This window comes from Phocoena sinus, chromosome 11 (genome assembly GCF_008692025.1).
Source record: "Phocoena sinus isolate mPhoSin1 chromosome 11, mPhoSin1.pri, whole genome shotgun sequence".
NCBI lineage: Eukaryota > Metazoa > Chordata > Mammalia > Artiodactyla > Phocoenidae > Phocoena > Phocoena sinus.
This window is the reverse complement of record NC_045773.1, coordinates 80,550,707-80,565,844: the sequence shown is the minus strand read 5'-3', so window position 1 is coordinate 80,565,844 and position 15,138 is coordinate 80,550,707. Positions and strand designations below refer to the sequence as shown.

The 15,138-nt window shown below is 54.9% G+C and overlaps 1 protein-coding gene across 3 annotated transcripts; it reads right to left on the bottom strand.

Annotated features, from left to right (window-relative positions):
• Positions 1–127: 127 nt before the first annotated feature.
• On the bottom strand, positions 128–15,130 carry VARS1 (valyl-tRNA synthetase 1). Of its 3 annotated transcripts, none has more exons than XM_032648803.1 (30): positions 14,785–15,018; positions 14,170–14,591; positions 12,807–12,941; positions 12,573–12,711; positions 12,218–12,342; positions 12,048–12,132; positions 11,744–11,844; positions 11,479–11,606; positions 7,218–7,382; positions 6,890–6,971; positions 6,278–6,397; positions 6,090–6,198; positions 5,903–5,997; positions 5,575–5,665; positions 5,197–5,321; positions 5,009–5,112; positions 4,765–4,923; positions 4,561–4,651; positions 4,338–4,443; positions 4,190–4,260; positions 3,975–4,100; positions 3,568–3,672; positions 3,417–3,485; positions 3,258–3,336; positions 3,006–3,133; positions 2,468–2,623; positions 2,112–2,318; positions 1,917–2,028; positions 1,496–1,821; positions 131–275 (listed from the first exon to the last, which is right to left on the bottom strand). In XM_032648803.1, the coding sequence occupies exons 2-30, from the start codon at positions 14,554–14,556 to the stop codon at positions 207–209; spliced, it is 3,795 nt and encodes a 1,264-aa protein (XP_032504694.1). In that variant the 5' UTR covers positions 14,557–14,591; positions 14,785–15,018; the 3' UTR covers positions 131–206. The 3 variants fall into 3 exon arrangements, 2 of the variants coding, with proteins under 2 accessions (XP_032504695.1, XP_032504694.1); XR_004352218.1 differs by lacking the exon at positions 14,785–15,018 and having other exon boundaries at positions 138–275; positions 1,496–1,651; positions 1,741–1,821; positions 14,170–14,556; XM_032648804.1 differs by lacking the exon at positions 14,170–14,591 and having other exon boundaries at positions 128–275; positions 14,785–15,130.
• Between the last annotated feature and the right edge of the window lie 8 nt (positions 15,131–15,138).

The following is a 15,138-nucleotide window of genomic DNA, read 5'->3' as shown; positions in this document are numbered from 1 at the left end:
CTACCCGCAAGGACCCAGTGCCTCACGCCCAGCCTGCTGCCCTCCTGTTCACGTTGGCGCCTCTGAGGATTCAGGAACCCATCCCCTCAGCACCCCGTCCCCAGCCCCACCACACACAGCCAAAAGATGGTTTTGTGGCAAAATATTTTATTGCTGCCATCCCCATGGTGGAACACTGGGAGTTACGAGGGTTGGAGTTGGGTGTATCACAGCATCTTCTGAAATAGAGAGATGGCCTCATCGACCTTCCTGAGCTCTGCTTCTGTCTGCTGGAGCTGAGGGTGAAAAAGGGGGTGAGTGGTGAGACCTAGGGCCAAGAGAAGAGAACCCCAAAGGCCCACAGGAGCAGAGAGGTCAGGGACTTCCCTGGTGGCTCAGTGGTTAAGAATCCACTTGCCAATGCAAGGGACACGGGTTCGACCCCTGGTCCGGGAAGATCCCACATGGCGCGGAGCAACTAAGCCCGTGCGCCACAACTACTGAGCATGCGTTCTAGAGCCCGTGAGCCACAACTACTGAGCCCACGTGCCAAAACTACTGAAGCCCACACGCCTAGAGCCCGAGCTCTGCAACGAGAAGCCACCGCGACGAGAAGGCCGCGCGCCGCAACCAAGAATAGCCCCCACTCGCGGCAACTAGAGAAAGCCCACGTGCGGCAACGAAGACCCAACGCAGCCAAAAATAAATAAATATATATATTTTTAAAAAAAAGAGCAGAGGGGTCAGAGTTGGAAAGATGGGTGAGGACCACGGGCAGGGAGTAGTCTGGGGGAACTGTGTGCTTGGCTAGCCTGCTTCCCCCTAATTCCCCACCTCCCTGTTCTCTTCCACCATCACTGGTCTCCTGGTCCTGTCTTTTCCCAGACTGGTCCATTCCCAAAGACAAAGGGGCTTCAGAGCTCATGTGTGCCACCCAGTGGCTCAGCCCCAGCCAATGACTGGGGAAGCAGAGCACAGTGGTTAGGAACAGAGGCTCTGAGGGGCCCTTAGCCTTCATCTGGAAAATGGTGTTGGTAATACTGCCCTGCCATGAGAGGGCTACTGGGACAATCACGTGAGACAGCCCTGCTCAGCCGCCAAGGCTCTGTAACTCCTAGCCTCCACTCATGTTTCTCTTTTTGTCCCTGTGGTTTATCCCATGGCTCCTCCCTGCAGGGGTCCCAGGTGATCTGCTAAGCTTCCTGACTGTACTGGGTCAATCCCAATCCCAGCCCCCTGGCATGTGGATACCAAGTTCTGGGAAGCGGGTGGTGCACGAGGGGTCTGACTGGGAGGAAGGATGGATGGTCTGCTTCCATCTTCAACTTGCTGTGTGACCCTGGACTGTGCCCCTCCCCTGGCTGTTCTTCACGTGTGAGAGCGGGAATTACGTGGTCCCACCTGCTCCTCCATGGATTGCCTGGGGCCCGGCAGAGCAGGCGCAGGAGGGGGTTTGATGGTGGGGGGAGTGATGGGGTGGGAAATGGGGAAGGAAACGCCCACCCACACCACACACCTTGACTTCATCTGCCTCCTGGACTTTGAGGGGCACCTTGACAGTGTAGCCCGAGGCAGCGCGGCGTTCCCGCAGACGCTGGGCCTGCCGCTGCGCCTCACTGCGCTTGGCCTGCAGTTTGCCCAGCTCCCGGGCCGGGTCTACCAGCCCCTGCAGCTGCAGGTGGACAGAGCAGCGGTCAGAAGCCAGGGCCACAGCGCAGCCCTGGGGTACAGAAGCCCCCAGTGCCAGGACAGCCACTATACCCGCGCTGGCCAGCGTCTGCACATAGCCCGACACTGCTGATGCCAGGGCGCCTGTGGCCTCGTCAGCCACTTCCAGGAAACCTGCGTGGGAGGGAGAAAGGAGACGAGACAGCCACACTGGACACGGGTCCCAGAGTGAGCTGAGGGGACGGGGGACGCGGGGGCCTGAGGCTCACAGTCGGGCCGGATCCGGGTGAGGTTGTAGTCAGCACGCAGGGAGCGCACAGCTCGAGTGATGCTCAGGGCCAGCTCGAAGGCGCCTTCCGCCTCAGGGTCCTTCCAGGAGCACTGTGGGGTGGAGAAGCGGGTGAGGGAAGCTGGGGGCTGGCTCTGCAAGCTACCCGGAGCCCGCGCCAGGCCACACCCCATACCTCCGAGGGCTCCGGATAGGAGGTAACGCAGAGGCTAGGGGGAGCTTGTGGCATCCGCCGGGGCAGCCTCTGGAACAGCTCCTCGGTCACAAAGGGCATGAAGGGCGAGAGCAGCCGCAGGCCGACGTCCAGGCAGGTGTAGAGGGTCTGGCGGGCATGCTCGGCCGCCACCTGGTCCACCCCACTCAGCACAGGCTTCAGGCACTCCTGGGGAGGGGGAGGCACAGGGCTCAGGGCTGGGGAGGCCTAGCTTCCAGCCCTCGCTGAACTGCTGAGGACGGGGATGGGGACAGGCTGGCTCAGGTCTCATGCCAACCCAGGGCTCTGTGCACCCCGGCCCCTCGGCCCCTCCTCACCAGGTACACATCACAGAGCTCGTAGAGCCAGAAGCTGTACTGGGCGGTGGTGACAGCTGGGAAGTCGTAGGCCTGGAAACCCTGGTTGCTGAGCCTCACAGCTTCAGCCAGCCGGCTGCGGATCCAGCGGTCCACCAGGCTCCCGTGGCCTCCAGGCTTGGGAGGAAGCACCATATCAGGCGGGGGGCCACCATATGCCCAGGCGGAGGGGAGCCAGAACCCCATGGGAACGGGAACCATGGGGAAATCTGCATTCCAGGAGCCTGATGGGTCCAAGGCAACCACCACGTGCCCAGTGCCTGGGGGAGAAGGGGCAGGCCCCCCTCCACCTTGTGGGAGGACCACAGTGCCTGAGGCTCTCCTGATGACAATCTGTCCCTATATCCTTCTGTCCCCTCAGCTAGACAGAGGCTCCTTGGGGGCAGGAGCCGGGCTTCCTGACTCTGTGGCTACAATCCTGAAACAGCATGGGCCGTGCTTGATGGCAAGGATGCAACCTGTGTGGGTGCTGCCCACCTCGCGCCTACCAGGCCCTCACCTCAGAGGTGGGTGAGGGCACAAAATCCTTCCCAAGGCCACGGAGGGCAAACTTGGTGGCGTTCCAGAGCTTGTTGCAGAAATGGCGGTATCCCAATATCCGGTTCACATCCAGGTTGATATCACGGCCTGGGTGGAGGTGAAGTGTGAGTCCACACCGTTCTCCCTCCCAGCTCACGCCCAGGGCAGAGGAGAGATCTGTGCCTCAGGGAAGGAGGAACAATGCAGCTGAGACAGGTTTGGGGAGCCGTACCCTGGGACGTGTAGGCGCACAGTCCAAACCGGAGAGCATCGGTGCCACACTCAGGGATCCCCGCCGGGAAATCTGCCTTCTGCGGGTAAAGAGTGAGCGTCCTGAGCCAGCCCCACCTGCCTTCTGCCCAAACTCCAGCCCCGGGCCCACCCTCTGTACCTGCCCTTCTTTAGCCTTTTCCACCTCGCTGGGATCCAGGTTGCTGTTCAGTAACTGGTCATGGAGGCCCTGAGGGTGAGGTGGGAGTAGTCAGAGGCCCGCGGCCACCACCCCACAGCCCTTCCCGGCCTGAGCCAGCATCCAGCCCCACCTGCAGAGAGACTCCGTGGATAACGTCCAGGGGGTCAATGACGTTGCCTAGAGACTTGCTCATCTTCCGGCCGTGGGCATCCCGCACGATGGCGTGGAGGTAGACCTGCGAGGCAGGGAAGGGAAGGCCTGTGGGGATGTCTCCCCACCTAGACCCCAATGCCTGTCCCCCTACCCCTACCTCTGGTTTGCCCTCCTCTGAACCTCAGGCCCCTCGGTGTCCCTGCCAGCCCCTTCAGTGCCTTCGTGTGAATTAGAAGTGCTCCCTCCTCTAAGAAACTGGGGTGCAGAATCACCTAGTAGAGCCCAGGCTGGCTTTGAGACCCCACAAGCCTCCTTGGCCAGGCCCACCCACAGCTGCCCGGGTGAGGGAGGGGACAGTGGGAGGGGTCTCAGCAGTCTCCACACCTCTCTGAAGGGCAGCCTGCCAGTGAGCTTCAGGCCAAGCATGACCATCCTGGCCACCCAGAAGAAGAGGATATCATGGCCCGTCTCCAGCAGCGTCCCCGGGTAGAACACACTCAGATCTTCTGACTGGGGGCAGAGCAGGGCGTGAGTGATGGGGGGCCAAGCACCCACCCCCACGACTCCCACCCTACCCTGCGCTGGCCCCGGGAATGTACCTGGTTGGGCCAGCCCAGGATGGAGAAGGGGAAGAGGCCAGAGGAGAACCAGGTGTCCAGTACGTCTTCATCTGAGGGGGGCCAGAGGTCAGACGGGGTGGAGGTGAGGATCAGCCCCCCCTGCCCCCACCCCAAGGCCCCGCCTTGCCTTGCTGGAGACTGATCTTGTCCGGGGACACTCCGAACTCCTCGGCTGCCTTCTTCAGAGCCTCGGCCTTGGTGCGCCCGCTCACCCAGTACCGCCCATCAGGGTCCTGCCACAGGTGGAGTGAGTATCCAAGGGGGCACCTCTGCCTGTCCCCCCACCAAGATCCAATGAACCCAGAGGCCCCTCAAGATGTGCCAGTACCCAGCCCTGGCCCAGTTCTCACCTCCCCTGGGGGTACAGCTGGGTCACTGACAGTGACGAAATAGGCTGGAATGCGATGGCCCCACCACAGCTGCCGGGAGATGCACCAGTCCCTGCAAGTGTCAGGGGGAGGAGAGGGAATGAAGGAAGGGCAGGAGGTGCCCGGCCTCTGCCCCGCTTGGCCCCTTGCCCAGTCGCCATTCCCACATCGAGGGGCCTGACGCACCTGATGTTGTCCATCCAGGCATGCCATGTGCGTTGATGGGCCTCGGGCAGGATGCGGAGGTCGCCCCGTGTCACAGCAGCGCTGGCGGCCTGGGCCATCTCCCCACAGCGCACGTACCACTGCGGCCGCAGGAGAGGCTCCACCACGTCCTTGGAGCGGCTGCAGGTACGTGTGGGTGGGGAAGCTGGGTGGTGAGCACCCCGAGAAACCCGTCCCCACCCCCTTCCCTGGCCTCCACCCTCACTTGCAAAGTGGCACCACCATGGGGTTGTCCTCAGTGCCACGGAACAGTCCCCGCTCCTTCAGCGCCGCCAGCACCGCCTTTCTGGCCTCAAACCTGGGCAGGCCCTGGATGTGAGACAGGCTCTGTCACGGCCGTGCCAGGCACCCCACCGTCTCCTGAGCCAGCCACCACGCCCCAGGCAGTCTCACCAGGAAAGGTGGGGGCACGTTGACAAGGGCCCCTTGGGCGTCCATGATGCTGATGGCCTCCAGCCCATGCCGCTGCCCAACCTCATAGTCATTCTGGTCGTGTGCAGGGGTGATCTTCACCGCGCCTGGGGTGTGCGCCAGGGTGCCAGGGTCACGAGGGACTCAGAAGAGTCTCTGCCCACACGCACTCCCCCTTTTGCCGACGGATGTGGCTCTCAGATCACCCCTGTCCCCCATCCCCCTCACACAGTCCCCTGAGAACCAGCCCAACTCCTGCCTGCTCAGGTGAAGCTTATTTTTTTCTTTGAAAGGGGAGACGGACAGCAGGAGTGTGCCTCATGGCTCCTTCCTCTCCCCACAGGACAGCCCTGTGCTCACCTGTGCCGAACTCCATGTCCACAAAACCATCGAAGATGATGGGAAGGCTCCGAGACACGAATGGGTGGATCACGCTCTTCCCCTTCAGGTGCTGGGGACAGAGGGAGATGCCAAAAACGCACGAAGGGCTGGGCCCGCCTCCCTCCTACGCAGGGTCCTAACTTTCTAACATCCAAATTCCATCTACACGTCCAGAAAACAGCCAGCAGATGAGTTTCTGATCCAATTTCTCTCATCAGCTGGGGGCTCAGCACCCATCCCCCCACGTAGCGTGGGGGCCGCTTCAGCCAGCATTCATCCCCCAACTGCGGGCAGCACACCGCCACACCTGGTATCTGGGGTCTTTGGGGTGCACGGCTACGGCCACGTCTCCCAGCATCGTCTCAATCCGAGTTGTTGCCACCAGCACCTCCTCGTCACTGTCTGGGGTGACAGGAGGCCTTGTGGGCTCAGCGCTGGGCCCTTCCCACCCCCCAGCCAACCCAGCCCAGGACCCTGGTGCCCCTGGCTCCTACCTGAGCCTTGGACCTTGTAAGCAAAGGAGACGAGGACCCCAAACTCCACCTTCTCCTTGTAGCCAGGCACAGAGAGCAGTGTGCGGCCTGTCAATTCCTTCTTATCCACCTGTGAGGCGGAGATTAAGAAGAGTGGCCCAGGGGCTGAGGGTGGAGATGGGGAGAGCCGGGGGAGGGAAGGGGCACACCTCGATGTCTGAGATGGCAGAGTTGAGGGTACAGGACCAGTTGACAAGGCGGGTACTACGGTAGATGACTCCTTCCTCATGGAGCTGGACAAAGGCCTCCGTCACGGCTGCTGACAGTTTCTAGCGGGGGAACAGGGGGAGCCAGAGATGGGCCTCGGTGTCAAGGCAGCAGGGGCCAGTGAGACCCGGCTGGCCCAGAGCCCCACTGCCCGGCACACAGACCCCTTTAGGGGCTAGAGGAGAGAAGTACTTTTCTTGAGGGGGAGAGGGCACTATGGGAACACAGGTTGGCAACAGCCTGGTGATACTGTAGATGGCAGGGAAACCACTCAGCTAGGGACAGGTGCTAATGCAGAAAATCCTGGGGGTTCAGGCTCCAGGGGAGGGTGAGGCCCCACCATGTGCCACTGGAAGGAATCTGAGCTCCTAAGGTAGGTGACAGGTAACACAAAGGGCCATGACAGGGGGTAGAAAGCGGCATTTGCAGCTGAGCCCTAGTGGTTTCCTATGAGTGGGCCACCTCCTGGGGGAGGGCCCTGGGCATATGCTCTCTTCCGTGGGGAGCTTCCTACTCCTACCCCAGCCCCGAGACCCGCCCCTATTCCTACTCACAGGATCCATGGTGAAACAGGCTCGATTCCAGTCCAAGGAGCTGCCAAGCTTCTTCAGCTGGTGGTAAATCCGATCCCCTTTCCTGGAAGTGGACAGAAAGGCCAGGATCAGCATTCAGGCCTGGGTGGAGGGAGACACCAGGCAGCTAATGGGGCAGAATATGGGGATCACTCATCCCTCTGAAACGGACGTTGTCCCTGGGGCCAAATGATCCTCAGCCTCTGTGGGAGGGTCTGACCCTGCAGCCAGGGTTGCAGGTGACAGAGATCTTATCTGGACAGGGGACAGGGAGGCAGGGCTGTGATGTCTGCAGGGATGCTGCACTCACTCCTCCTTCCACTTCCAGACCTCCCGCAGAAAGGCCTCTCGGCCCAGCTGGTGCCGACTCAGCCCCTGCTCACGCCAGAGTTTCTTCTCCACCACCACCTGGGTGGCAATGCCCGCGTGGTCACAGCCAGGATTCCACAGGGTGGTCTCCCCGCGCATGCGGTGCCTGTGGGAGGAGCACGGAGAAGCAGAGGTGAGCAGGCAGTAGAGCTGCCCCGAAGGAGGAAGGGACTCCAGGCAGGCAGTCGGTGAACTTGAGAAAGAGAGGGGCGATGGGGCAGGACTCTCCCAACTCTAAAATCACTGTCAGACAGAGATGTGTGAGGATAGCCAAGGCAATTTGGCAAAAGAAGGACAAAGAGGAGGCTCTCGCCCAGCTAGATATCGACACATGTGAGAAAGTTACGATTATTAAAAGAAGTTTTCACAGGAACTAGGAACAAAGTTATAGATTAAGGAAACAAAACAGTGACTGGAAACAGATTCAAGCATATTTAGTATTTGTTAAAGGTGGCATTTCATATCAATGGAGAAAGGACAAACTATTCAATAAATTTCTTTGGGACACTAGCTAATTGGTTGGAAAAATCACCCTACTTCCCCAAAGCCACAAAAATAAACTTATTTACTTTAAAATAAATCTAAATTTAGTTTAATTCTAATTTAATTAAAAAGAAAAACCATCAGCTTTAGAAAACAAAACTATAAGAAAAGCATTAGAAAATGGTATCGTTTCCAAAAATTAAAAAAAAGAAGAAAATAATAGGTGATCGATCACGTTTGTAACTTGGAGGCAGGAGAGATTTTCTTTAACAAGACAGTAAACATTAAGTCAAAGAACATTGGTAAACTGACTAGGTTAAAACATAAAACCTCAGAACAATAAAATCTCTGAGTTGAAATTCAAGGACTCGACTATTTTGGAGAAAATGACTGGAAGCTAGTAATACTTCAGGGAATTAATCGGGATGAATTAGAGAAATAGAGATGGCAGTATCGTGAGTCTTCACCTACCATACTCTGGTACAAGTAAATGCAGTTTACTCTTAATCAAGCTCTGCGCTGATGTGGCCCATGAAGCATTAAACTGTAATGAACTTTTTTTTTTTCTTTTTTGCGGTACGCGGGCCTCTCACTGTTGTGGCCTCTCCCGCTGCGGAGCACAGGCTCAGGACGCGCAGGCTCAGCGGCCACGGCTCACGGGCCCAGCCGCTCCGCGGCATGTGGGATCCTCCCGGACCGGGGCACGAACCCGTGTCCCCTGCATCGGCAGGTGGACTCAACCACTGCGCCATCAGGGAAGCCCCTATAATGAACTTTTTGGTGACCTTTGAGAAGTACATTTTAAAGTAGGAGAGAGGACCAAATTAATGTCAGCTATTATTATTGTTATTAAAAAATGATACATGTTGGGCTTCCCTGGTGGTGCAGTGGTTGAGAGTCCGCCTGCCGATGCAGGGGACATGGCTTCGTGCCCCGGTCCGGGAAGATCCCACGTGCCGCGGAGCGGCTGCACCCGTGAGCCATGGCCGCTGAGCCTGCGCATCCGGAGCCTGTTGTTCCGCAACGGGAGAGGCCGCAACAGTGAGAAGTCCGCGTACCGCAAGAAACAAAAACAAAAACAAAAAATGATACATGTTAATGGGACTTCCCTGGTGGTGCAGTGGTTAAGAATCTGTCTGCCAAAGCAGCAGACACGGGTTCGAGCTGGTCTGGGAAGATCCCACATGCCGTGGAGCAACTAAGCCTGTGCGCCGCAACTGCTGAGCCCACGTGCCACAACTACTGAAGCCAACATGCCTAGAGCCCATGCTCCACAACAAGAGAAGCCACTGCAATGAGGAGCCTGCGCAGCACAACAAAGAGTAGCCCCCAACTGCTGCAACTAGAGAAAGCCCATGTGCAGCAATGAAGACCCTACACAGCCAAAAGTTAACTAATTAATTAATTAATTTTAAAAAATGATAATGTTTAAAAAGAGTGGGGGAGAGAAAATTACTGTAGAAATACAGTAACGCTGTGTCCATACATTATTTTCAATGACTCATCAAACTGCATTATATCCATTACTTTATCAGTCTGTTTACCCCCACTGGGTTTAGATCTCCTTGGGGACAGGACTGTAGCAACTCCATTCTCTTACAGATCACAGACATTCTTATATGCTGTAATGGATATGAACATTTTCTGACCTTTTCAAGATGTTGTTAAACAATACTATTAAAGAAATCAAGCATGAGAGAGGAAGATAAAAATATTATTTCACTAAGTGTCTCTTGGGGAGCATATAAATTTGGCCAAAAAAAAAATCAATAAAATGTCATGGATATTTGTAGAAAAACACCTTATTCTCTGCTAGAAAAAAAAGGAAAAAACATAGGTAGATAGTCACTTTTACTTCATTTTTATGTCTTACTGGTGGAGATACCTATGGCTGTTATTTCACATTATCTGTGATTCTAAAACACTGACGTGAATCTATTCCAGTTAAGTAATGGGAGTTTCTAATATTTGATTTAAACCGTGCTCATTAGAAAAAAATGTTGTTAGCTTAAGTGTTCTGTAAGAAGTGTAACCTTTCCTCACGTAAATAATCTGGCTGTTATACGTATTTAACACAACTCTGTTTTTCCAACTCTTCATTCCTTGCAAAATGCTAAGTCTGACGTATCCCAGTGCCCGGAGCAGAGCTGGCACACAGTTATGTCCTGTAAATATTTTTGACCAATTAATTGAGTTAAGTAGGACACTAGAAAAACTTCTCAAAATTTAAAATATAATAAATAAACCCTAGTTTCAATAGATAAGATGCTGTTTTAAAATACTTTTTAAAAGAAATACATCACCTGAAATATTAGCCTTTGTGGTTGTTAACTAGTCAAAATATTAACAGTGGGGGAAAAAAGTCAACTGCTAGAACAGGAGAAAATGTTTATAACATATATAACAACAACAAAAAAAATCAATAGCCAAAATGTATACATACACTCTATAAAGAATCTTCTAACGAAACAATTAAAAAAGTAAACAAACAAACAAAGAATAGAAAGATGGGCAAACAACAGGTTCAGACAATACATATAAAGAGAAACCTGACTGGCCAGGATACATGAAGAGACACAGCCTCACTAGTAATCAGCAGTAACAGAAATAACCATTTTCCCCCCATCAGACTGGGAAAACAAAGACAGATAATGTCCAGGGTTGGCAGGGGCACACCTCACATGCAACTCATGGAGTATAAACTGGTAAAGCCGTTTTGGAGGGCAACTTGCCAGCTTCTATTTGTACTCAATAAAGGCAGGCCCCTTGGACACAGAGATTTCACTTCTTGGTATCTACGCCAGAGATATGCTTCCATAGGAGCTTGAGAAAGCATGTATAGGAAATGTGCATTCCAACACTTTTCAACAGAGAAAAATTAGGAACATCCATTAATAAAAAGTGACACCAGGGCTCCCCTGGTGGCGCAGTGGTTGAGAGTCTGCCTGCCAATGCAGGGGACACGGGTTCGTGCCCCGGTCCAGGAAGATCCCACATGCCGCGGCGTGGCCGGGCCCATGAGCCATGGCCACTGAGCCTCCGTGCGTCTGGGGCCTGTGCTCTGCAACGGGAGAGGCCACAGCAGTGAGAGGCCCGCGTACCAAAAAAAAAAAAAAAAAAAAAAAAAGTGACACCATTATGTAAAGCCACACTAAGGAGCAATGAGGAGAATCAAGTCAGTCCACATATAAGGATGAGGAAAAATCTCTAGATAAACTGTTAAGGGTAAGAAAAAAGTTATAAAATAACAAGTTTGGTGTGAGCCCTTTATGTTACAGAAAAGAAAAACCCATTTATCAAAAGGAAAACTACACATTTCTATGGGTACATGTACATGTAAGCAAATAGGAAAGGTCTGGAAAGATACACATCCAAGTGATGACAATGATGTGTGCTAATTCTTAGGAGGGAGTGAATCTGGAGGAGGGTGGTCAAAGAAACTTGAAGTTTTAAATTTCTTACAAGAATATATTCACATATTTCCTGCTAAATTCAAAATAATGTTATTTTTAGTGGCAAGAGAAGAGAGTCTGCAAGTGGAAGTGCTGGTTACTTGACCAGGAGAGGATGCTAAGTCATCAGATGGGAGTGACCCAGAGAGGTGTAGCACCACCAGGGGACAGAGCTGAGGGCCCCAGTCGGCAAAGAGAAGGGAACCACAGGAGTGTGGAGCCAGAGAAGGCAGAGGGGACCAGTTGGAGGGGAGGACGGGAGCTCACCATCGGGTCAGGGAGTCCTGGATGGCGTTGGTGAGCGCGTGGCCCAGGTGCAGAGAGCCTGTCACGTTGGGGGGTGGAATGCACATCATGAAGATGCCCCGAGGATTTGGTGCTGACACACTGGAACGCTGACGGGGAGGAAGGATGGGTACTTACTAAGGCCTCATGTCACCTCTTCTGGTCCGCTCCCAGGCAATGTATCCTTCAGCCCTGTCCTTCCCCGCCCCCCCATCCCCTCCAGGCCTGGGCAGCAGTGCCCACTCACCCCATACTCGGGCTTGAAGAAGCCCTGCTTCTCCCACCAAGGGTACCAGGCAGCCTCCACATACTGAGGGCTGTAGGAGTCAGGCATGGTGCCACTGACATCTGAGGGGGAGGAAGGAAAGGGTCAGAGCCGAGGCTGGGAGCAGCTGGGAAGGGGACGAAGGGCCAGCAGAGAAGGACCTGGGACTCTGCAAATCCTCACTAAGCAAAGTAGTGGGAGCAAGGACAGAGCAAAAGGGGTAAAAAGAGAAGAGACAAGGAGGGTAGAGGTGAAGAGTGGAGGTCTCTCTTCCCCCTCCTAGTACCTTTCTTTTCTCCAGGTGGGGTTGGGAGGTCATAGGTAATGACCCCAGGATCCCGTTTCTCCCTCTTCTCTGGTTTTGGTTTCTTCTGCTCGGGAGGGAAAGGATATAGGCCCAGATATCAGCCGCTCACCATGGCACCAACCCTCCATCCAGCTCCACCAGCCTCTCACCTCCCCAGGGGGTGGCTGCTGCTGTTGGACCTTCTGCTTCTGTTGGAATTTCTCTAGCTTCTCCCGTTTCTTTGCCTCTTTCTTGAGTTGAGCAGCTGTCTTTGGGGGTGCAGGGACCTCAGAGCCTGGAAAGAGGCACAGAAATGCAGACCTGCTGGGGACCCTCTGTGAAGAGTGCTATTACGTCTCAGATGGCCTATTTCAGCTGCCCAAAGGCTCCCCCGTGCTGACCTCCCACCTACCCCCGCCCAGCTCCTGTCCCAGTGATTCTGCTGTTCCTAAGAGACAAAAGAAAGTGAGCTGCATGAAAGGCCCCAGAGGAACCCCTTCGCTCCCACCCTCCATGCTTCCTCACCTGGCTGTTGGGAGAGAGGCCTGGCCCCTGAATACACAGCCACCTCTCCCAGCACGGCCCGGAATTCTGGCTGCTGGACACATGTGATAAACCAGCGAGTCACATTACCCCAAATCCGGCGGGCAGAGGGGTCCAGGACCTGGGGTGGGGAAAAGAAATGAACTATCCTTACTCACCCTATAGTGAGGTCTAAGGGAACCTGCCCTCATTCTTCCCCAAGCCCCAATGACTCACATAACGGAAAGGCAGCAGCAAAGCTGTGACAGCCGCCAGGTCAGCCAGAGTGGGTGCCTCTCCAGCCAAGTAGGTGTGCAGCCGAAGCCACTCTTCCAAGGGGCTCAGGGCCCTGCCCAGGGCCGCCAGTGCAGCCTAACAGGAAGGAAAAGGGATATGAGATAAGGCTCGGCCCACCTCAATCCCCACCCCCATTCAATCCATTTGGCCTCCTTCCATTCCCACAAATCACGTTTCTTCTTCACTGAAATGATCATAATAAAAATACTTCCCATTCATTCAATAAATTCCTACTGAACACTTTTTTTTTTTTTTTTTTTTTGGCCATACCACGCAGCATGCGGGATCTTAGTTCCCCAAAGAGGGCTCGAACCCGCACCCCAGGCAGTGGAAGCGTGGAGTCTTAACCACTGGACTGCCTACTAAACACTTGTATGTCAGATACAATATACTGAGCACAGGAAGTTAAAAGTCACATGAAGCAACACAGTAACTGCTTCAACAAATACTTTTTAAGTAGTTACTGCATGCCAGGCCTTCTCTAATGAATGAGGAGACAATATGAACAGATGGAGCCTCTGACCTGTTGAAATTTACATTCTAGGGGCGGAGACAATAAATGTGCAAATATATAATGTATTACCCTATTTTTCTCCTAAGTGCTATGAAGAAAAATAAATGAAGCTGAGGGGGAGAGAGAATTCCAATGAGGGGGGCCGCTATTTACATAGGGTAGTCAGGATATGAGGGAGCAAACCAGGATCTAAGTCATATATTCATTTCATTCATTCATTCATTCAAAAAATACTAGTTATCCACCATGTGCTCAATACTCTGCAAGGAGGTGGTGTTATAAGGGCAGTAAGGCACAGCTCCACTCAAGAAGAATTTAATTATAATCTGGTATGATTCTCTCTCCTTTCTCCTACTTCCCTTCTTCCTCATTTCACTTCTCCTCCATCTTCTCCCAGCAACTGTCATCTCTCCAGGCCTGACTGCCTCTCCTCATCTCTCCTTCACCCAATCTTTTCCTACAATTCACAGTAACCTCTACCTAACCTCATCAGTTTCAGATTCATCAAACGCTTACTCTGAGACTTTAAAACACCTGGCACTAGATTATGTGCTCTGCACACATCTTTTCAACTTCTCAACATGTTCTCAATTCTCGTTTTCACAGACATAGAAAGACCAAGGCTCAAAGAGTTTAAGAAAGCTACCCAAGATTACCATAGCAGGTGGCAATATGGAATACGATCAATTTTCTTCTACGTCTGACATGCTGACTTCCTGGCTAACCATCCATTCCAAGTCTTGCTTCCTTCTTCTAAATTTCCCCCTTCCCCTCTGCGCTTCTTCTCACCTGGGGGTCCTGGCCAGAGCTTCGGAGTCCCAAGGCTGGCAGCGTTGCCCCACAGGCAGCTGGTATCAGCTCCGTGTCTGCGTAACTGACCCACTGCTGGACGAGGACGGCTGCCCGACTACCCCCAGGGCCCCCCAGGCCTGCTGGCCACAGCAGCTGGGCCACAGCTGTGGCCCCCCACACCCAGAGCCCACCGGGCCCCTGTTCCAGGGCGGGCAGGCGGGGTGGCGGAAAGGGACTCCTGCTGGTCTGGGGCGGCTGGAGACAGATGCGGGGGTGGGCTCCTCCCCATCCCGGACCCTCCCCATGCTCCCCGTAGCGAGCAGCTATAAGGGCTCGGAGGCTGGGGAAGGCATCGGGGTGAGGAGAGACGTAAAGAACGGACATGGTTATGCAGGAGGTCCGAACGAGGTGGAAAAACCCTAAGGAGAAAGAGACAGGGTAAGACCGAGGGACCCAGGAATCTGACTGGACTTCAAGAGCCGAGGACCCAGCTCTCGGAGTGGCAATGACAGTGGGGAACTTCCCGTGACCGCGGGCCCTCGGGGAGTGTGGGAAGCTCGTAGGAGCCCCTCAGCGGCCGGCAGGACGCGGGTTCGGGATGTATGTACGTACTGGAGGGAGGTGGTCACACTGAGCCTGGTATCCACCTCATAGCCGGGCGCCGGCCGAAGCTGGACTGGTCTGGCGGCTGGAGCCGGGGAGTCCAGCGGGCGTCGACGGCGGGCAGTTGTCTGGGCGACCGTAGCTCCCTGCGACAGCAGCCCGAGCCGTCGGCGCCCACGTGTGACTGCAAGCGTTTCCGGGCCCGCGGGTCCTGGCGGGGGCAGCCGTGCCCCGCCTGAGTGTGCGGGCGCTGCCCTGGCCCGACCCTGGCCCGGGGACCGCGCCGCCCGCCGCAGACCGCGCTCCGGAGGAACAGCGAGGGGCGCGGGTACGAGGTGGCGACGCGCCCGGGAACCGCGCTCC

Bases quoted from the DNA above. Each gene is read 5' to 3' on its own strand.
- VARS1 (XM_032648803.1), bottom strand. From the start codon at position 14,556: ATGTCCGTTCTTTACGTCTCTCCTCACCCCGATGCCTTCCCCAGCCTC. The intron at 4,444-4,560 runs GTGAGAACTGGG...CACCTGTGGCAG, and splicing joins CAGCTGTACCCCCAGGGGAG to GACCCTGATGGGCGGTACTG. The intron at 276-1,495 runs GTGTGTGGTGTG...TTTCACCCTCAG, and splicing joins AGGAGGCAGATGAAGTCAAG to CTCCAGCAGACAGAAGCAGA.